This window comes from Halyomorpha halys, unplaced genomic scaffold (genome assembly GCF_000696795.3).
Source record: "Halyomorpha halys isolate HHAL.00 unplaced genomic scaffold, Hhal_1.1 Scaffold194.1, whole genome shotgun sequence".
NCBI classification, from domain to species: Eukaryota; Metazoa; Arthropoda; class Insecta; order Hemiptera; family Pentatomidae; genus Halyomorpha; species Halyomorpha halys.
The window spans coordinates 852,527-876,951 of record NW_027108392.1 but is presented as its reverse complement, the minus strand read 5'-3'; the positions used below and the strand labels follow the sequence as shown (position 1 = coordinate 876,951).

Sequence of the window (24,425 nt, the reverse complement as noted above, 5' to 3'; positions counted from 1 at the left end):
AATTTATATTTTAAATTTTTTAAGTAAGTCATGGACAACTAAAGGTTTTTTATTGTTGTTAACATTAATACATCACTGCGGCTGTTTGTATATAACAACATAACCGACTGCAGGAGGATTAGAGCCTGGAAACAGACTAATAAGGCAGTCTGCAGTCAGTATGAGCAAAGATTGGAGTGGTTTACTTCTGTCACGTTCTCACCTACGACACCGTTTCACTAACTACTATTTTTGTGGTAACGACTTTCAAGGGACCCTCACCCATCGTCACATGTGTATCGACTCGACATTGGCATTAATACATCCATCTCGGATTAGATTAGATTGACAGGTGTTATCGATATGCCCATATCGACCAGTCCTCACTCAGGCCATCAACTGTGAGTGATTATTTTTTTATTTCCATCGAGCTAATCTCAAAATTCCTTATTTTTTATTTTCTAACTAACTTAAGTAGTCGAAAATTAAACTTTTTTATGTAAAGTAAATTATTTTAGTTTTGTATATATATATATATTTTTTTATAATAATAGGATAATTCATTTTTTTACTTGTTTTTATTTTAATATTATTAAACTGTGTCTATTAATTGGAAGGTTGTTTGTTTAATTATTTCATTTTCTTTAGTATTTTGTGAGATTATTTTCAGGTCCTCCGTTTTTTTTCTCTTTAGTCAGAACTAATGAACGATTTTACTCTTGGGAACTTACTTACTTTAATCGCGAAAAAAACCCTCACCCCAACAATCAGAAATCACAAATTGTGGGTTATTTTTGTCACCGATTATTCGATATTGGAATTTCCTATTTTTTTACATTCAGTTACTCATGTAAGAGCAAGTATTGCGAACATGAAAAATCTTGAATCCCTGTTTTAGATGAAAACAAATGTTTCAAGTCTCGCAAAGTAGTGTGTGTATATATATGTTGTATGTGACTAGTCTAACTCAAAAACCGATTAGTCCCACGAAACTGAAATTGTATAAGTATATGTATTGCATGTATTCAATATTAAAATGAATACATGCAATACTTATTTTAAACATTAATATGTATTGCATGTATTCAATATTAAAATGAATACATGCAATACTTATTTTAAACATTAATATGTATTGCATGTATTCATAAAATCGTACAAATACAGCCAATTTTTTATAGTATTTATTAACTAAATAAATTTTACAATATTGTATCAAATTTCTAAAAATCGGGTCTATCTTAATTAATCTCGATGCATCAAGGTCCAATTCAATTATATTCACTCTAAAGCATTTTTAAAATTTTATTTTCTAAAAGTAAACGTCATAAAAAATACAAGCATGTTGTATCTAAGAGAAGATTAGAAAATCAAAAATAACTTAAAATTAATAGACCATTGTTATGAACCAGCAAAAATGAAATCAAAATTCAAAAATTTTTGAGATACACGTCAGAATAGTATTAATTAATATATCTTAATATCGTCCATATTCCTCTCATTTATTTTTTTCGTATGTTAATTAATATACGCCGCACTTGGATACTAATTTACAATAGTGTTCATGATTTAATAAAGAGGCAATAATGGATTTCTTTGGTCTACTATTCTTTGTTTATTTAATCTTTATACGCCAATAATTTAATAAATTATACCTCTAAGTGTTTTATATTATATGATTTACATTAAAGCTCCAGTAAAACGTCACTAAGTTTTAATTTATCCATTAAACTAAAATTATCCATATAATGATTTTACAACTTCAATTAAAGCTCAGGTGAACATTTAATAGTGATTGTAATAACGAATCATTTTGATAAACGATAACTGAAAAAAAGAAGATTGAAAGAAACGGAACTAAAAAAAATCATTGGTTTTAATGTCTAAAAAAGTAAGAGTTATTTTTTCTGGTTTTAAAAATATAATTACACTCTAATTTTATTCTAAATTGATATTTTTTTCTTGTTATCTCTTTAAAATAGTCTTGGATCGATCCTTATCTAATATTGGATAGTTCAGAATGTTTAATCAAGGTTCAAGCGACAAGTAACGCTACAGTGCCACTTTAGAATATATTAAAGATTCTATTGAGGATAGAATAACTAAAACAATATTAAAGTAAAGAGCTGGACATATTTGAATATTTTAAAATGTTATATTATTCAACTAACTTTGAACGTTGTTTTGTCTGGATATTGAGGATAGTTTAATATTAATTATTTAATCTGGGTCTAAGGGTTCAAAATATTTTTCACTCCGTTTCATCTTTAAGGGAAAAACCCTAACAACATTTCATCTTTTTATTTTCAATCCTCGGACATCATTTCGGATATCCATCCATTATTTAGACCTATCAACAATGATATTAGAAAAATTTAGATTTTGTCAACCGTTACATTCACTTTTAAATTTGTATTATTTATAATTATTTAATGCATACTATAATGATAAAAATTATTACATAACATGAGAAAAGCTAATTTTTTTTTAAATTACCATAATTATTATATGATCCATATCTTCCATTTGAAGGATTTGACTCAACTTCCAGAATTTTTCATTTTTATATTTCTGAAATTATGATTTCACTATAATATTGAACAAAATGAATAACTTCTAAATATCTAGTTTCAAATTTTTAATTATTCCTGTTTGTAGACTTTCGTCTACCTGTCCCTGTTCTGCTTATTGGACTCGGCTTATTTTCAGTTATTTGAAAAGGCTTATCCTAATTCCACCCCTATTAGTTATCTATTATGGTCACACATTCATTAGTGGTAAATATTCATTTTGGTATCTATGCCATCATGTTGACTTAAAATTTTTACATCTTTAATATTTTTATTGATGTATATAGATTTTATGTAGTTACTGCTTTATCAGAAGCTGTATTTAAAATTTCTACGTTATTGAAATTAAAATTATGACGATTTTCAATGCTGTGTATTGAGAGTTCTGTGTCTTTAATATTTATTATTTTTTAACCTTGATTTGTTATTTTTAGATTTTGTGAGTTCTTCTTTCCTATCTTATCGTATCTTTCCTATTTGGAATGTGATTTTCAGTTATAGATCAAATTTCACGTCTTTATTATGACATTTGTTAATTTTTAAAAAATTGAATTTATTATTCTTGGGATTTATTTCAAATGTAATATTTATTTTTTTCAGTTTTTCTATATAAATTTTTATTGTTTCCTTTTTCATTTTTAATTATTTTAAAGTAATATGTTGTGAATGGATATAACAAATTAAAATACATTCCAAGAATAAGAACAGAATTGAAAAATATAACCGTAAATACATGAAATTTAAATTATATAATTAAAATAAATATGAAGAATAGGTCTAGGCAGTCTACAACTGAATAATTAAAAAAAATTAAACAATATATTTAAATAATGCATTTTCTTAAACATTATGGTGAAATATTACTTTCAGGAATATAAAAATGACAGATCTTTGAAGTCAAGACGAATCTCTTAAAGAAAAGATTTAAAACATATAATAATTAGGTTAATTACATAAATACGTAAAAATAAATAGTTTTTCTCAATTTAAGTAATTATTTTTATCAATATATAATATAAATTTAAAAATTAAAGTAAAGATTTAAAATATATATATTTTTTCCAATATAATTGTAGATTGGACTTGATAATAAAAGGATATCCGAAGATTAAATAAAAGAGATATTTAATACTTCCTATCCTTGGACTACTGCTATCCAGTTCCTCACTCTTAATATGTAAGTATGTTTTATAATTATTATCTTTAGCAGGTCGCTTTTAGCAATCTAAGCATGATTCTATTGACCTTATAGACTGGAACAAGACTGGTTCCTGAATAATTATAAATTGAGAACAATTATAATTATCGAGAACAATTATAAATTAATCCTTATTAAATCAATTCATGTGCTTAAGGTATTGAAATCCATTGCTAGCTTTTTCTTCTCATTATGAATTATATACCACATGCATTCATGCGACATCACACTACAGCTGTAGTAAATAGTTTGGCGTTTTTTCTCAGTAAATTCCTAGAGGAGGAGATTGTATTTTCCAATCCATTGCTAAGAGGAATTTCACTGCTAATGGTAATGAAACAGAACCATCCAATATCCAAGGTTTTTTAAAAATATATTTATTGAAATTTACAACTGTAAATTATAATATATCCAGTAAATTTGATCTCAGTTAAAATGGAGTGTTACAGGCGTGTAGAGAAACTACCCATTTTCTTTATATCCAAGGTTAAAGTTCAGTTTAGGGTATCAGGATGAAATGCACCATTTTCCAACTTTGATCCAAGTCGTTTTCAAAATATATGTTTCATGGAAATCTCTTTTGCGCATGCGTAACTTTCTTGTAAGCGAAAGAAACTGAGTTAATTTGATCAAATTGATAAAGAACCATTTAGGTACCAATCTTTAAAATCTCTGGAAATTTCACCAAAATCTAATTAACTGCAGTTTTTATTATATTTAATTATATGTATTTCACTGCAAACAGTTATCAGACAGAAAGCAAAATTAGCTTCTTGGTGTATAAAAAATAGAATGGGGTTAGAAATTCACGATTTTAAGAACATAATTTTCTTTCACTTCCTGCATGAATTCAGAGCTTTCCTATGTCCAGTAGTGAGGAATAAATCGGAAAGTAAAATCATCCATTAAATTTTCAATAAAAACAAGTTTCAATTGTAAAAAAATTCAAACGACCGGAGTTGAGCACACCAGTTATATACACGCTAAAATATTTAATATTGTAATTTGATTTCCGAGATGGGAGATAAATCTGAATGGCTGGCATTCCTAATAAATGGTAAATTTCTATCTTTATGGATATTGCCTTTGGCTCCAATAAAATGTTTTACGATTCTCTCCTTTTAGTACTGCATAAAAATAACTATTTAAACTAAAAGTTAATTTTCACTATAATTATCAGACACCTCAGCGTTTTCGAATTATTATGTAAAACGATTATCGTTTAATATAATATTGTGTCTAAGGATTATCGTTTTAATCGTTTTACAGGAGTATAATCCTCAAGTTGGCATATGTAAATTTGAAAAGGTATATATTAAATTTCATCCATACGAATTTATAGTAAAATAATGTTTAGGTGTAAATGTGATAGAAATCGACCAACGCTATACTTTACTTTATGGGGCTCTATATCAGAGGAACTGGGCCGCAGCCAGCGCGACATGCCAAGGCACCTCTGCCAATTCTTTGTCCATTGAACCCAAGATGGCTTAGCAGGTGGGTGGGATAAAGTATGATAAGCCTCATGTTGGTTTAGACTACGTTCATTTAAACTGATTTGATGATTTTTATACTCCATTTATACGACAAAGTTAAGGAAATTAAGTACCAAAATGGGTAACTCTGCTCTTTGAGGTATATCATTACTCCAATAGCATAAAAAGTATCTTATTGAGTCTAGCATACCGTATAGTGAACGGAATAGGGGAAAAAGAAGAAAAATAGTGTAAATGGTTCCAACTAGAGGAAGTAAAGTTCAATGAAAAGATAATTATCATTAAAAGTAATCATGAATATCATGTGTCATAACTGATATTAGCTGTATTATATTACTTAGAAAACAAGATGAGAATTATCATACCATAATAATAGGAGGAACTTAAAACTGGCCGAGAGACTCTGCACCGTGTGCAACATGAAAATTGGAGAAGATATTCATTTGTTGGCAATCTTTCCACTATTAAAATAGATGGTTCGGAATAATAATTACGCAGAGCCGAAACAAGAAAATATTTAAATGGAAAACATAGGACCGCTTCGATAACTTATTTTAAACAAGCGTGGGTATATTAAATCAACTAATTAGCAAGTTGAATAGTAGGAGTAAGCGCTCATCAAAAGCTTGTCCCTGCTATCATGTATTGCCAGAAAAACTACCAATTAAAAAATACTGGACTACCACTTAAAAAATATTGGACTACCACTTAAAAAATACTGGACTACCACTTAAAAAATACTGGACTGCCAATTAAAAAATTCTGGACCACCGCTTAAAAAATACTGGACTACCACTTAAAAAATACTGGACTACCACTTAAAAAATACTGGACTACCACTTAAAAAAATACTGAACTACCGCTTAAAAAATACTGGACTATCACTTAAAAAATACTGAACTACCACTTAAAAAATACTGGACTTCCACTTAAAAAATACTGGACTACCACTTAAAAAAATACTGAACTACCACTTAAAAAATACTGGACTACCACTTAAAAAATACTGGACTACCAATTAAAAAATACCGGACCACCGCTTAAAACATACTGGACTACCGCTTAAAAAATACTGGACTACCAGTTAAAAATACGGGACTACTACTTAAAAAATGAAACAATTATAAAGGAGAAATGTAAATTATTAAGAAACTGAACAACAGTTTCAAAAGTTTTCTACTTATTAATGAGGTGTAGATAGTTGACCGTAGGATTTATGATTGGAGAAGTTTGTCGGAGGGTGCGGTCAGCAAAGAACAACATAAATAAATATGGTTTTGTTTATTTAAGTTGTTCTTTGCTGACCGCATCCTCCCCCCTCCCCCGACGAACTTCTCCAATGTTTTCTACTTATTGTTTAAAAAAATTGGCCTTGAGGTGGAAAAACGATACAGCGAATGTTGACACATAAACATAACACATAAACACATGGAAATGATATATTTACAACTTGTTATACTCCATACTAAAGAACTCTCGTGGTCAGTTTAAGGAACATTAGTGTTCCGTTAAGAGTAGTTCGTACCGGTTCAGATTTGAATTTTATTTAAAAAATGTACTTTAAAAGTTTTTACTCTCAGACGCCCACCAGACCCGTCGAAACTAATCCTCAAAAGTAAAAAAGTACAATGGAATCCTGCCAGTAAAGAAGTAAGATACCTCGGGATTCACCTCGATCGCCGGCTTACCTGGGATCACAACATGAACATTAAATTATCCCATACCAATGCAAGGTTAGGTATATAAATAGAAAATCTAAAGAAAAACCAAAAATGGCTATTGTTATTTATAAAACAATACTCAGACCACTGCTCATGTGAGGCTGTGAATTGAAGAGCGGAATCCTTTATGAAAAGGAAAACATCACAATAATTTAAAAGCAAGTTCCTAAAAATCCTAGTAGATGCCACTTGGTCTGTAAGAAATAGAAGATTGTGTCGGAAACAAGGGGTATCAATAGACAACATGATCAGAAACCAGTTCATAAAATTCCACTCCTAGTAGTACAAAAGGCGGGAAGAAAAAAAGGCAGTTATCTCACCCCAATTTTGATTATTTTAATGAAAAATATGTATAACTACTAGTCAAAACTGGTGAGTCTACCAAGTATAGGTAGAGGGAATAAAAAATGGCGGCTGTTTCAAAAACTTAAAAAAAAACATTAATTTTTTCATTCAGAGCTCTATATCTCTACATACTACCAAAAACACTAGAAAATCTAAGACGACATTATTTAAAGAAGAGTAAATTTTCTGAAATATTAACCCTAAAAGAGGTACTTACGTCCAATTGTTCTCGAGATATAGCTTTTTAAAAAGCAAAATTTCTTAAAAATCTACTGAAAGATTAGTGGTTAGTTAATTTATTTTGAGAAATCTATATCTCAAGAACTATGTGACGTACAGATGTCTACTAGCACTCAAATTAAAGCTAGTTGAATGGACTATAAAGAAGTGTATGACCTTTACCTTCGTAAGAATAGTATTTTTCATAATATTTCCTAAAATAAATTGATTTATAGTTGTTTGGACAATAAGTTTGATTTATGAAAAACTTAAACCATTGGACGTACAGATGTCTGCTAGTGCTTAAATTAAAGCTAGTTAAATTTACTACTAAATAGTTAATTATGTTTATTTTTGTAGGAGTGGTAGTTTTCAAACTCACAAAACGTTAATTTATAGTTGTTCGTATAAAATGTTGGATTTGTGAACAAAACATATCTCTAGATCCATAAGACGCACATATGTCTGCCAACACACAAAGTTAAGGAAATTTGACTTACTATAAAGTAGTTTATAACACTTATTTCCGTACGGGTAGTAGTTTTTATGATATTCACATATAAATATAAATTTGGCAAATGAAAAATTGTCTGAACAACTATAAACCAATCTATTTTAGCAAATTTCATGTAAACTATTACTCCTACGAAGATAAACATCATAGAATACCTTATAGCTCATTAAACTAGCATTAATTTGAGTGCTAATAGACATCTGTACGTCAAATGGTTTTTGAGATATAAAATTTTAAAATAAATTCACTAACTACTGATCTTTCAGTACATCCCATACGACATTTTTATGAAGTATTGCTTTTTAAAAAGCTATATCTCAAAAACTATTTAACGTAAATAACTCTATTGGGGCTCATATTTTAGCAAATTAACTCTTCTTTAAATGACGTTCTCTTAAGTTTTCTTGTGTTGTTTCTACTTTTTAAGATATAGAGCTCCGAATGAAAAAATAGTTTTTTTTATCGCTTTGATACAGCCGCCATTTTTTATTCCCCCTACCTATACTTGGCAGACTCATCAATTTTGGCTAGTAATTATACATAGTTTTCATTAAATTAATCAAAAATAATTAAAGTAATTTCTATTATTGTCAACACTACTATTTTATTTATTTTTTTCTCAGCACGGTTTATTTCTCAAATTAACTAATATTTTTTTTTTAGAATTATAAGTCAGCTATTTATTATATTAAATCTATAAATGTCAGAGTTATTATAATTAACTTCTCTCTTCTTGAGAATAATTATTTTTAACTATTTACTTTATATATATATCATAGTTCATCGTTATTATTCAAATTTATTCAATAACTATAGCGTTGTAGATAGGAGTGTCTTTTGCAAGAGACCATACCTCCCCCTTCCCATAATAAAATTGTTAAACAAAAAAAAAATTCAAGTGTTATATTGACCTTGTAATGCCCACCAGGTAGATCTGGTATTGATTAAAAAATATGATGATGAGTGTTGAATTTGACGTGAAGATTAGCACATAACCCTTAAATGCACATACCATAAATATTCCGTACTAATACACCGGTCCCTGTTTTTATAAGAATAAAATTGCCTCCATCAATAATTATAGGTATTACTATTCATTTTAATGTGACTGATACTATTTTAGATTACACTTTTACTAAAATATCTTCCACTGGTCTCACGTTTTTTGTCAATATATGGTAATACTTTACATTCAGAGACCTAACTACAAATGGTATCACATAATTGCTCATATTCAGAACGATGCAGCGTTATGACTTATGAGCTGACTCGTACTGGAATACTAGGCAACAGCTGGAGAACTGAATTCAATAAATCTTCATATTTTAATTTTTAAGAGCAATCAAGCTATATGAGACTTAATAATTAGCCAAGTTGACACTATTCAGAATTTAGATATTCCCATCTCTGCCGATAGTCGTTCTCTACAGCTGTCGGATTTTGCATATTTATGAGGTGATATATTGCATAAATTTATCAGTCTTCGATCCTCCATCCTTCTCATATGCATGAATTTACTCTTCAACTCATTTAAGAGTATTCCTTTTCCCTTAAGGTCTTATGGAATTTCTGTACACCTCGTAAGGAAAATAGATAAATGTTTCAACTTGGAAAAGAATGATATTACAAAAAACTCATTTCTGATTTCACCATTCCTCCTTTGGATAGTTTCTGTATCCATGAACGTTATGGCTAAGGCTGTATCACGAAAAAATTTTAATGTTGATTATAAAAGATGTATTATTTATACCAAGTAAGTTCTGAATGTTTGTTTATTTCATTTATAATTTAATTGAAATAGTCAAGTTAATACTACGAATAAAATAACGAGTGAATAAGGGGGATAATATAATATATAATAATATAGAAATGATATAAGAAAACATGTAGGAGGTAGTAATAATACATCCTTCCATCGTTTTGTAGTAAAGATCATTAGCTTGCATTGTATTATTATTTTATGGGCACAACAGACCATGGAGGCCTAAGTCCTCGCGCGATTTATTTACCAATACTAGGAGGTAATATTATTTCGCAGGGTGGGTTCGTCACTCCCACGCCTATTTTTTGTGAGTGCCACCTAACGCCTAACGGGCCTCACGAATGCCTGGGGGGAGGTTTTCAGTCAGTTTTGCATTATTTTGTGCTTGAAAAAAGCTCGGTGAAAAAAAGGGTGGGACCGGGATTTGATCTGACAACCTGTGGATTGGTAGACTGGCATTAGCTTGCATTAGTCAGTTCTATGCCCTATACTTAATTAATATTTATTAATAAAACTGATTAGCTTGCATTAGTCAGTATTAATTGTGAAAACTGTTCAATGGAAATGAAAAGGAGCAATATAATTTCTGTTATAAATGTTTCATTTAAATTAAAAATTACTTGATCTTATATTTCTTTGTCATCGAGGAAGGTTAATCCCCGTAGCAATCATAGACATGAGGCCAAAACATTATCTGAAAATGTTCCTAAATTATTATTATTTAAAACGTTAAGCCTACAATATATGCGACTTAACTTTGTTAGGACTATCTCAAGACTAAAATTACAGAAGCAATCAAGTACGTTTTCAGTTTTTTTTTTTGTTTTGGTACCACATTTATTTATTGGTTTGTACTTTTATTTAATATTTATTTTTGGTATAATTACATACTTACAGCCAGATTTAAATCTGTTGTCTTTGATTTAGAGATTACATTATTTCAATAAAAGTTAAAAAAAGCTTTGGTACTTGAATATCAAGAGGCAAAAGAATTTCTTCCAAATATTTTCTTAGTAAGAAATCATTATTTCTGGTGATAATATAGTGTTGTTTAATAGTTTAATAGATTAATATAGAAACAGTTTAATAAAACACAATGTTATATTATTCATTGTCCTAGGTACTGTCAATTTTGTGTAGAACGCAGGGAAAATCCAAAATACAAGCTACATCAGAACCTTTCTTAGCACTGTTTCAATTAATTTTTTAAGGTGAAGTCAAGGAAACAAAAGTATTTAAGATAAAGGACTAACCGTTCTTCTTGTAGAACTTGACTTCTAACTTGAGCTCAGTCTTGGATTGAAGGCTGTTCTCGATGCGACTCTTGTCTTCGTCGCTGGTCTCGGGGCCGTAGAGGAACCTGCAGGCACAGGACTTCTGCATGATCTGGGCCCTTGGCCAACCGGTCAGCTCGCAGAAACCGTCGGAGCAGTACACAATCGGGTGGAGGGTCGGCACTTGGGCGTTACCCAGTACGAAGTTACTATCTGCAACACAATGGGGTTATGGTTAAACTTTATTATAATTTTTAAAATAAGTAAATAATTACTACTGTATTGAACAGAAATTCATATTTCTACCATTTCTTGTGATGATTTATAAGCATCAGTCCGGTGAAAGCTAGCTAAAAAAACAACAAGGCTATACAATTTTTTTTTACTACATTAGTAAACACTTTAACAAAATTATGAGTATGGAGGCCACCATCAACATTTGAGTAGGAAGTGCAGGTAACTTTAGCAAAACCATTATCCGTAATCTTTAGCTGCTTCAGCATAGAAATACAATTTTTTTTTTTGTAATTGTTGGTCAGCCGAGTTGGTCAAAGCAAAAAACCATTCCCAAATAAGTAAATTAGCGCTGACGTGACCAAATAAATAAAATAAGGTTTAAATCTAAGCGTATACGGAAGGATAGTCTAACGTGCCCCCTCGCCACCACTTCCCTATTAATTGCACAATTATACATCCTGCATATTTTATTTTATTATAATTAGGTATGTATGTTTATGATCTGGTGGAAGTGTGAGTCTTGAACAAAATTAATTGACCTAATACGTACCCAGTTACTGGTGCTAAACTTTTTACACCAATATAAACTAGTTAATGAAATTAAACTAATATATCATACACGTTTATTAAACTAGTTGATCAAGCCGATGATTATAAAATTTATGAGTACTCATTGATGTGACACAAGATTTAAACCGCTTTCATCACAGCTTATTTTAAGAATTATTCTTTATTACTAGCCATTTAAATACACTGAACTTCAATTCTCAATTTTCGTGGATGACTAGAAAAAATATTTTACGAGTATTTTTAGTGTCTTGGTAAATTTTTTAAATTATATTATGGCTTATGCTCATCTCACTATCCCAATACGATAAAATTCCAATAATGGTAAATAACTGAAAAAAAGTATTATAATTTAATAACAATTTGGTCTCCAGATTAATCATATGATTTCTTGGATTAACCACCCACCATTAGATTTAAGTCACAAATTATCACAGTAATTACATATTTAAACTAACATTAAAATGCTATATTATAATACAATAAATCAATATGTTTAAATAGGTTATTATTATATTGCAAGATTTTAAGTCCTCAAAGTCAATATTTTTCACAATCTTAATTATTTAAAGATTAAATTTAAAGTAATTTGTTAAGAGAAGACATTGTTATCACTATAATTTTCTTTCAATTAAAATAACTTCAAAGCACTGACTTCGAATAAACAATAAAGGTATGAAAATATTATTATTCATTATGCCAACATAATTACTTTCATTTGTCTTTTCTTATAATTAATTGCATTTATTTACTAATTGTTCTACATTAATTCTATTTTTTACCAATTTTACTTGTTTTTGGAAGTTATTTTTATCTGTTATCTATTTTTTTATTATATCCTAAATTTTTTAAATTATATTTTGTTTGAAAATATCTTAATAATCACCATTTAGATTATTTGCATAGTTTATTTTACTTATTATTTTTACTTTTTTTTCGCAATCTGATATTTTAAGTTTTTCAAATTTGAACTCCTGTTGTTGAATTATACATAGGTGTGCCAATGCTTGGGCTAAACTAGTTTTCAGATTTTTTCGAGGTTTGACCAATATAAATCGTATCGAAATTTAAACAAATCACTTTTATATAGTATTTTGCTTGTCAGAAACATTATATAAAACAAAAATGATTTTAATGTTGTTTTTTAGTAACGATTATTATTGCTTATTATATTATAGACTATGGTTCTATTCAGTGTCCAACTTTGACAAGAATCCAACTATGGGAAAACTGAACCAAATGTTAAATGACCAAGATCGAAAAAGTAACTTAAGTCAAATAGGTGAGTCTGCCTCAAATACCAACTTTACTTACAGGGACACTGACTTTTTTTAATATTTTATTATTTGCAAGGGCTAAAGTTGAAAATTAGGGAGTAAACGATGTTCGGCTAACTAAGGTGTGTACACAGCAATTGCTATTGTGGGTTGTTAGTGGGTCTACGGGGTTCCTATTCCTTTTATAATTATCAATTTAATAGATTGATACTCAACAAATTATTTCTTATTTATTAGTATTCAGTTCAGAAACATGATTGTAAAATTTATAAAATTATTGAGCTTTCTAATTGTTTTTACAAATGCAAAGCATCCAGCACTTGGTACTGAGAAAACAACAACGTCTCGAAGATTTTTAAGAATAAAATATTTTGAAAGATTTTTTAAATTAAAAGAATGCATTGAAATGATGAAGGGTGGGCCAAAGAGAAAAAAATTAGACCACAACAAAATGCCGAATCGGTGCTAAGTAATTGTTTAGAAGCACCAAGGTGAATGAAATTTACTTGTAAATTGTTAAAATAGATAATTGTATATAATTGAAAGAGCGTATAATTGTATAACAAGTCGACCAAAATATAAATGGAAGGATTGTGTTAAATTCAATGTAGAAGAGAGGAATTATTTACTCGGTTGTTGATGTTATCCGGGTTAATAACGGCTTCTATTTATTTATTAGGACTCTGTTTTTTTTTTGTTTTAATATTTTTTAAACAATATCATATTCATACGTAAGACATAGTTAATTAAAAAATGTAAACTTTCACAATGTTAAAGTATTTTTTTAATATCAATCTTTTACCCTTTGTCGTAAACCCTGCCCTACAGTATCTTTTAATAATACGCCACTCATTCCTGTTGAACAGATCCGTTACTTAGGACTAAATCTGGACAAACGACTTACATGGAATCCTCTTACAAGACTGAAAAGACAGGAAAATGCTCGTCGAATCCGACTATTACAGCACTTACGAGACAAACGGTCCAAACTTCCAATCTATTACAAAAGACTGATTTACATGCCTATTATAAAGGCCTATTTGGACATACGGAGTTGAGGTATGGGGCTCCACTAAACCATCTAATTCCTCTCGAATCCAATCCTTACAGTCCAAAATCCTTCGTAAAATCCTTAATGCTCCTTACTTTGTCACAAATCAAATCATCCATCAGGACATCAATGTCCCCTATGTTGCCGATTTGGCCAGAACCAGATACCAATCCTTTTACAATAAACTTCCCAACCACCCAAACCAACTCGTTTCTAACCTGGCTTCTCCTTCACTACCTAATAATCCTCCTAGACGTCTGAAAAGAAGATGGCCTCGAGATCTTCTCCTTTAGAAATGTTTTTGGAGTTCTATCAATGGGTAGATTCTCCACATGTTTTTATCATGTCATAATATCACTTACAGCAAATTTACTTGATGTGTATATATGTATACAGTTGTAAATATCAATAAATAAATTATCAAAAAAAAATATCAGTCTCTTACTTTGACGTAAGCGGAGCTAACAATTTGGTAATCTAATACAGGAAAATCGATCAAGTACCAAGAGGAGATAGGATGTAACACAATAATGTGAGACTTAAGATGCAAAGCTTAGACATGGTTAGCCCTGTCTCGGATAAAAGCATAGCAATCCATCTTGAGAGCAAAATTTTAAATTAAGCAGGACCAGAAGGAGACGATGAATGCCATGCAAATTACAAGGCCTCGGTTTCATAAATTAATGTTGGTCCACGAAGCGGGAGCGATCTGGTCCATGGATCATCCCCCCTGTCAGTCTCCCATCGTTTGTTCCCATTCTTGTCCTCGCTCCAAACCCCCCGCTAGATATACCGTTACAATGACCTCTGTTCCCCTAGAAAAATTTTATAAATGACATTTTTTGAATTAGAACCGAATATATAATAGTTTCATTAATCAAGTTGATTTATTATTATTTTATCCATTAATTACGTACGAATAATTAATTATAATGTAGATTTGAAAATAGTCCAGAGCCATTAATCAGAGTCTAACCATATTAGTTATTAATTTATTTACTCACCTATACGTACCTAGTACCTATTTTACGTTTGTTGGCCTATAATGATTTTCGTCAAAGGTAAAAGAAAAACTATAAAGTGGACGCTAGGCAGGAATAATTACCGATTTCAATGAAACTTTTATCGGTGATACTAAAACAAAAAATATTTGACATGTGTCCGATGGTACTTGCCAATGTTCTCTAGGAACTTTGAAAAAAAATGTTGAAAATCAAAAAATACGTTCAATCATTTAAACATATTATGTTTAAATGATTGAACGTATTTTTTTTTTCAAAACATGAAGAATATGGAGATGGTCGTAGATTCGGTCAAAAGGGAATACAAATAGTTAAAAACTATTTATTTGCCAATAGTTCATAAATAATAAATAAAGAGTTATTTACTATTTTTGTTGGAGTTTAGAGTGACCTAAGCCTCTTTTACGTTTGAGTGGTTTAGTGGTATCGAGCTATTAGGTAATGGCAATGTCGGTGATTTTTAAGGACAAAACAAAAATTTTGAGCTAAAATGTTTTAATTAATACACAAATTCGTATAAAAGAGTTTTTTGGGGTGTAAAATACGAATAGCAACTTTAATTGCCCATAAAAAGTCCCATATTTTTCACCAGCTCAGTCGGTCTATATTATTTTAATATTGCGTTACATTATGGGATAATAGTATACCATTCTATTTGCTTTTTTATGTAGAATAACAAAAAAATATTGACAATTGTAATGATAATTAGACCTTCGTAAGTCACAAGATCACTTTGAAAAGATGTTTCTGTTAAGAAATATAATTAGTGTTTTTAAAATTATGTAACTTCTAAAATAACTGGGCTAGGACATAGCTATCCATAACTCTGGATAATGCAATATCAGTTCTATGCCTGAGAGTTCTGTATCACATTGAATTTAATTCACAGCAGCAAAGCAGTTTGAAAAAATATTCCCTTCTGATTAAAAGTATACTTATTTTAGTAAGCTTCTATTTACTCTTACAAATTAACTTGGACGTAGCCAGCTTTATCTCCAAGTTAAGAAGAAAACAATGAAATAAAAATATGTAATAATACTTAATTTGTAAAAAAAAAAAACAACGATATAATGTTGAGACTACTTAAGATGTTTGCTTAAAAAATATGACTCACCTCTATAAAAGGTCAATCACAATTGAGTTGTTTGTCACAATGACAATATAGTTTTAAAAACAATATTTCACCTAAATCCAATATGGCCTTATTCAGATGATCAAAAATGACCTTTCTTTGGACAATAATTCTTCAAAATTCCATACTGTGGAAAAATTTTTATATGGTCTAATTCCAAATCTAAAAACACATTTTACAAACATGTTTTTGTTTCGAAGTTAATTGCAGTCTGTTTAGCACCATTAGCTTAACATCCTGGAAATCAATTTCAAAATCTAAAATTCCACGGCTGAATTTAATTTTTTCGATATCTTGGAATTTACTAGGAACTGAAGCTATATATGCCAAGTTTCCCGTCAATACTTTTCATAACGAGAGCTTATGATCATATATTCAATGGGAATAACCTGTAATTATTATTTCAGGCGTGAAGTTGATTTTAATTTCTACGCGAGTCTAGAGGTGTATATACGAGGGAGTTTCATCTCTCTATAACAGTAAATGTACTCCCAAGAGTCGAAAACCCCAGCCTGAGCCTCTGGGGAATTCTCGTCAAAAGTAGGGAGGTATTCTAATTTTTCTAAGAGTTGTAATGTTACTTCCAGGAAATTTATTCGATTTAATAATTACTTTAAGGAAATTGTAATTTCCTGTTGTAAATAAATTAAAAACTCCATAAACCCATGATTTGGCCTCACTATCTTAGTTTGATTTTTGGGACTAGAACGGTCTATGAAAGAATTTTCAGAGAAACTGAAAAAAAAGTTTGTCTTTTTTTTGGAATTTCTTTGAATTTAATCTTATTTAATAGTGCAAACTAGCGTATATGAAGAAAAAATAAATATGTAATAATAAGATAGAGGCAAAATTCTCTGCAGCACGTTTAAGTATTACATAAAAACCACAAAAGGAAGTGTCGGTTATAAAAATAAATTTATTTTCTTATAAATTTTTATTTTAGCTAATTAGCAGGTCGGATTACTTTCTACTCCTCCACCAAGGGTAGTTTTTATCCCCGTAAAAACTTTTTTATTCAACAGTAATTACAACCCTTCAACCCCTCTCCTCCAAGCCATGGTGAAACTTATTCCTTTTTTTATTCCTTCGAGATAGCTAGTGAATGTATATTTTAAAAAAATACCATACCGAATATCAAACGGACTAAAATGATGTAATGTAAGATAACCTAGTATTTTTTTATATTTCTAATTTCAAATAATAATGAACTAATTTGTTAATTCTTGTTCATATTAAAAATTTTCCACTAAGAATGATAAAAAAAATATTTTCCCTTTTTTTTCTGCTTTTACTTCGTTGCTCATACACTGAAGTATTCATCAAGATAACTTTTTGAAACGGAATTTTCGATTTCCTGAACTTTCGAGACCAAAACTCTCAAGACCCTAAAGTATATAATATTCACAGTTTAAATATATTATTGGAATTAGCTAAATATAGAAATATATATACATATTTTACTATGCTATTTTAATAACCTAAATTACTATGCTATACTATACTTTTGCCGAGGGAAATAAAACTGGTAATTTTTTTCTATTTGGTCATGGAATTATATGAAGTACAATATACAATAAAGTTTCACATTGGAAGCCACTCTCAAGTTATTTCCAAAATTTATTATTAGTTTCAGTTAAATGTTAGTGTATAATCTCCATGATTATAAAAATAAGAGAAACATGGGTTTCTATTTTATAATACTATGTTTCTGTTTTAACTCTGTGAATAGAAATGTTAAAATATAGAGTGGATGAATGTGTTATGCGAAATGTGAGAACTTTTTTTATATTTTAGTTTTTTCTATTTAACTGAGTTATTAACAATTAAAGAGGATCAATCAAAAATATATCTTGCTCTTGAAATGGACTATTGAAGGCGATCATACGAAATTAATCGACTTCTACAAAAAAGTTCCAAATATTGAAATAGAAACGACTACCGAAAGAAAGAACCTGAAGTGGTTTAGACATGTGATGAGGATGGAAGAGGGATGATGGCCTAGAAGAATTTTGGAATGGAGAACGAAGAGAAAATGGACTAAAAGTCAGTCAAATAGAAACTGGTTTTACGGCGTTAGGAAAGTAATCATGAACAGATAAATGCATAACAGAGAGAGGTGTAGGGCAGAAGTAGATGGTCGGAACTTATATTTAGTGACAACGTATGACCAAAGTTCTAAAATTAATTAAATAATAAAAACGATATTTTACTATGAATAATATTTTAACTACTTCATTGCTCAAAGCATCTGATCTTTTTTTTTTTTTTTAATTTCAATAAATTTGATGGTTTTTAGAAGTTAAAAATTAAGTCTTTCCTGTCTAAAATAAGAAAAAATAAACATTAAATTAAAGATTATATCTAATGCAATATTCAATCTCATGATCAATTATGGCCAATTGTATTCAATATACTAAGAAAAGCAATTTTGCAATTGCTAATTAAAGTAACATTTAATTAGGTATATTAAAGTATATTATATATAGAATTCTATATTTCCTATATTTTTTTGTATGTACATCATACAAATAATATACTTTATATAATATATGAAATATATTATATAAAATACGATGTAATATATTTTATATGCTTTTAATGAGTCTTCTTCCTTTGATTTCCTTATGGCATTGTGATGTGTTGACATCTGTCCAGTTAAGGTGGTATAGTCTAGGTATAGCCAAAGGCTACGGCATGAAATTAATGGAACGTTGAAGTGAAGATATATAATATACATTTTATATCACTTTTGAAACATTTACTTAAAACGTGAAGAGGTGAGTAAGTTAAATCGAGCACTATTGAAGAAGTGAAAACGACGTAAAAACCCACACTCTCTCCACCCTTAGGAAGCCTTACATATCTTACCTTTGAAACAAACACTAGCGAGTATGTCGGTCGTTGTAAAACATGTCACAATCTCACAAGAGGAGATCACAACACAAAAATAATTGAAAGTAGTCATCCCCGGCCGACCAGCCCTATTAAAATCCCGATTCAGCAACGGTCTTATATCGCCTTTGAAACATAGGCTTAAGTTAAATATATCGAGCAACACTGGAAACCGGAATTTATAGTCATGTATTTTTACAGAAGTATCCTTATAGGTTTGTATGAATTTCATATTATTGATGCAATAGTTACATGTAAAGATAAAGATTTTCAAAATAGGAGGATCAAGTCCAATATGTTAGTTACGGACAAATAGATGGATGGTATATAAAAATATTTTAGACATTTAGAAAATATATGTAAATACATGATTCTGTTAAATACTATAGTTACAATAATATAAATTTCAGGACGTGTAAAAAAAAAAATTTTATAAATGGGACAAATTCCTTAAAATAAGGAAGATATAAGAAGTCAAATATATGAAAATAATTGACTTTAGATTAATTTTTATTAATATATTCTTGTTTGAGAGTGGTTTAGTTTATTTAAAAACAAATTTGATCCTTTTTTTCTCAACTTTATTCTTTACAAACCTTCCAACGTTTCGACCCTCAGGTCATTCTCAAGGATACCTTTATTTTGATGTCATTTTCTTTTTTAAAATCTTAAAAATGCAGGCTAATTGCCTTTGTCCCATATAACTTTTTCAATGTAATTCCTTCTTAAATTTAATACTTTTACAATCCACATCTCTTCTTTCTTTCATTTACATTTGTAACCTGAAAACAGTTTTAAGGTTGCAAATGTAAAATTAAGAAAAAGTTATATGGGACAAAGGCAATTAGCCTGCATTTTTAAGATTTTAAAAAAGAAAATGACATCAAAATGAAGGTATCCTTGAGAATGACCTGAGAGTCAAAACGTTGGAAGGTTTGTAAAGAATAAAGTTGAGAAAAAAAGGATCAAATTTGTTTTTAAATTTATATCGATTTATATCGTCATTATTATCAATGTAATGGATACGTTAATAAATTTACAAATAATAAAATCTAGCAGTATATGTGAACGCTGATAAGACTTAATTACTTCTAATGAAATAATTTGAGAATGAATAGGACACTAGTCAGTTTGTCCGACAGGTCGTCCCAAAAATAGAAATTAAATAAATAACAATTATTGAAGGTTTTCATTAAAATAAAATTATAAGATAATTAAGATGAAGGGAATATGGTCCGGGTGCGGTCAAAAAAACTCAAATAGTATAATTCTACTATTTGAATTTTTCTTACCGCACCCGGACCATATTCCCTTCATCTTTACACACGGTCAATCAATAATCTTCCAATAAGATAATTAAGTTTTTTGACACACAAATTAAATTTAAACTTCTACAAATTTATAAAAAAATTTTAAAATGTTACATCTTAGCCACTGCCCATAATTGGCACTCGCTTCTATGACACTAATAGTTACAATACCAAGGGGCTCGCTTGATAATAAAACTTGTAAAACGAACTGGCCAATAACAGGATGATCTTTGTAGATTTTCACCATTGCTGCTAGAAGACAACAGTTATTAGTTTATTATTACTGCCTATCCAATAACTACCTGCAACATAAAATAAGCCCATACTAAGCCCCAGCCCTTGGACTGCATGTTCGGACCGTAGAAGAGCCAAAGTCCGATAATTAGGACAGAGTTGCGGGCGACCCGGTACACAGCTCACACTATTCAAACACCGCCCTCCTCGGCCTAGTATAATTAATTTCAAATCAACTAATTTCCGCTACTGCTACTGTTTAACTTGGCCCTTCGGCTCGACCGTTTGCCCAACTAATCCGTTAGCTAATGCTGGTAATTCGACTTACTCTGTGGATAGGAAGCTCAGGTCACCGGATGATTAGCAGGTTCAAGTAACAACAATTTGAATAAAACCAAGGAAATATTGATTTTATAGTCTGTAATAATGATAATAATGTTAAACTATATTACATATATACATATGATTGCCGTATTTATGTTTCCTATATTATATAATAATTATAGTTATTATTAATAACATACTTTCCTAAATTTTATATATCTTTCTTGTATTTCACTTATATGTATTCGTATTATATGTGTTCATCCTATATCCACTTTTTGCCACTCTTTCGCTGGTTTTAAACACGACAGGTGGATGGTTCAGATTTGTTCTTTCTGTCTTTATTATTATTTTATTTATTCTTTTATGAACTTTATTCATCATCCTAAGTGGGGCGAACACTAATAAAAAAATATTTATTAACTATTTTTCATTCCTCTTTGATCGCACCCCGACCACCTCCTTTATGTATTATTATTACTTGAATAAAAATTATAAAACGTTCATCCAGTTTTATATGGGGATTCTTCCAGAACTTTTTAAGTCCACAAATGATTCTCTTTAATTATAGAAACGATTATTAATATAAATAAATTTGATAAGTTATAAAAGAACCTTGTGGGTGGAGAATAGGTGGGCAGTGTAAAATCAGGGAAATCGTTTCCCCAATGCATAAACAGTCAGATGTCGTGTCAAACAAATAAACAAATAAATATTTTGCTTTCTTTAACATTTTTTTCATTTGTGTCTATTACATAATAAATTAATTTTTATTTCAATTTAAAAAACAAAATCATAAAAAAAATAAAATAATTTATTGATTTTTATCAAAGCATCGTGAGAAAAATATGATTTAAAAGTATCACCTTAAATTTCTATATAAACGTGAAATAATTTTAAAAGAGTAGATAAAACTTGGAAAAAATAATAATTAAGTCACGTTAGAGAAAATAAAAATAAAACTATCAACCCTGTAAATTGAGGTAGGAGATTATTCTTAAAAGATGATTGCAGGAAATAAAACCATTAAAATCAATTTTTTATAACAAAGTTCAAAACATTTTTTCTCAACAGGCTTGATTTGTGACAAAACGGTAAACGTTGTGGAGGGTGTAATAGCTCAGATAAAAAAACTAAGTTGTCTGATCTTTAACTTTTTTTTGTCGTTGGTTTATCAATAACATTTTAAGCAAAATTAACAATCAGCGGTTCATCAAAATTAACGGAAATGATTAAACAATAAATATGGTATTTACTATTAAATGGTATACACTAATATTAAATACGGTATTGCAATCTGATATAAGTAATAATAAGTTCTGAGAATTGGTGCCATTGCCCAGGCGAAAGGCAAATGTAAACTTTTGAATAATACAGACATTATTAAGTGGAGGCCGAATAGCTTTGTTATTCTCAATATAAAGAATTTTAGTGATATTTAGAGAGTTTTAAAGCCATGTAGTTCTGCTGTATACCAAAGTTTTTCAGGAGAACCAACCTATTCTAACCATGGTGGGGGAGCAAGTTTTTTCTTTTGTGGGACCGCCACTTAATGAAAAAAGTCAACGCCCCAGGCCGGATTCGAGCAGGTGCAGATCTCAGAACGATAGACCTAGTCCTAACCATCAGAGCTGGACGGCCCACTAATCCATCTTGATGGCACTTTTTAAATTTCATAGGTTTTGTATGTGAAATCTCGAATTGAAAAATTTTATTTGTGTATGTGATTGGGCCCATGACTACTTCATAAAATGAAAATTCTTCTCCTGTTATTAACTAGCTTTGTCCCACGATTTGTATTCAATTCGGTTTATATGATGCACTTTTATGCATATGATGAGTAAATAACGAAGTTCTGATTAACTAATGACTGCTTATATATTCTCTCTTTTTTTTTCCTTTAAGGAAGTTACCGTCAGATCTACATTATGGAAAACTCCTTTAAGTAAAGATTTTTCAATTCGAATTCATCCCCCTGAGAACGGACCACCCCTAAGGGAGTGATAACATTAGGGCTACTGTGGGGATAGCAGAGCCTACTGCCGTAGGAGAAGAGGTATTCTGCTAATTTAATAGAAGCACTCTCTCTATTCACCTCCCGCTGCAACTTGAAGACAACTTCACCCCCGCCCCTAATGGAAATTATCCTCCTCCCATTTGTCTGCCCTCCCGGTAGGCCTCTCTTTGCAACTTATTCTTCCAGTGGGACTTGCAGATGCCTATTATGGAAATGTAAAAAATGCAACTCTAGTTCACTCTAGAGAGAAAGGTCTAGTCTTGACAAAGTTACTGAACTGAATGAATAAAGTGACCAATTAGTAGACCTCTTCTTAGGGACAGATACTAATTTGTATTAATTATTGAAATAAGGAAATGCCATATTTGATTTTTAAAAAACACGATAATTGATTAGGAAGACAGTACTTCAATGATTATTCTTCGCTAGGAATTATAGAACGCACCCAATGTTTGACAAATTGATTCAACTGTAATTTAGAGTTTTGCCATATAAACTCTTTGTTTAACTCACATTGACTAAGACCGAACATTTACTGACATATTTTTCACAAACTAAGGTCATTGTACAAACAAAATGGCCGCCATTAGCAGTGTAAGATACCTTTTATTTGTTAAAAACCAATTACTTATATTATCTGTTTTAATTGCATATTTTTTTTTCTTTTTCTTCTAAGCCCGATGGGTGTATAGGGTTTGATATTTAGAAGGCAGGTGACAATAATGAGTGGAATCTCTTTTAATATATATCAAAATATAATATATAAGAGTGTAATGAGGAATATCTATATGACTGGAAATTGGAAAAATGGGTTAAGTCTGCTTTCTGACGATGGGGTTCAACAGGTTTCATACATAATTAAATTAAGGAATGTGCTTTATTATTATATTAAATAATGTGTTTATTTACATCTATAATTATGATTTTTTTTTCGTACCCTTCAAAGAGTGATGACATTATTAGTTCATACATGTATAATATAAGAAATGTTTTATGAATATTTTAGGGCGTGATACATTTCTTGTAATGTTATTACTCTTAATGAAAGTACGAAAAAAATATATGTGCATTATATAAATATAACAAACCACATGTAATAATAAATCGAGAGAAAATAAAGTAATTAATAGTGCCACAAAATTAGTTATCTTCTTCTTCAATCGGCGCGACAACCCATTTCTAGGTCCTAGCCTCCTCAAGCAGCCACATTATAACAAAATTAGTTATAATTAAGAAAATCTCAAAATAAAGATAATGATGCTGCAGACAAAAAAAAAAAATAAA

At 29.8% G+C, this 24,425-nt stretch overlaps 1 protein-coding gene across 2 annotated transcripts in view; it reads right to left on the bottom strand.

The window, feature by feature from the left end:
- The window catches only part of Elk (Eag-like K[+] channel), a 477,962-nt gene that overhangs the window by 150,961 nt on the left and 302,576 nt on the right, over positions 1–24,425 (bottom strand). For both annotated transcript variants that reach the window (XM_067046711.1, XM_014418388.2), the window contains exon 3: positions 11,058–11,291. In XM_067046711.1, the coding sequence (XP_066902812.1) occupies positions 11,058–11,291 (234 nt within the window). The remainder of the gene's footprint in view (positions 1–11,057; positions 11,292–24,425) is intronic.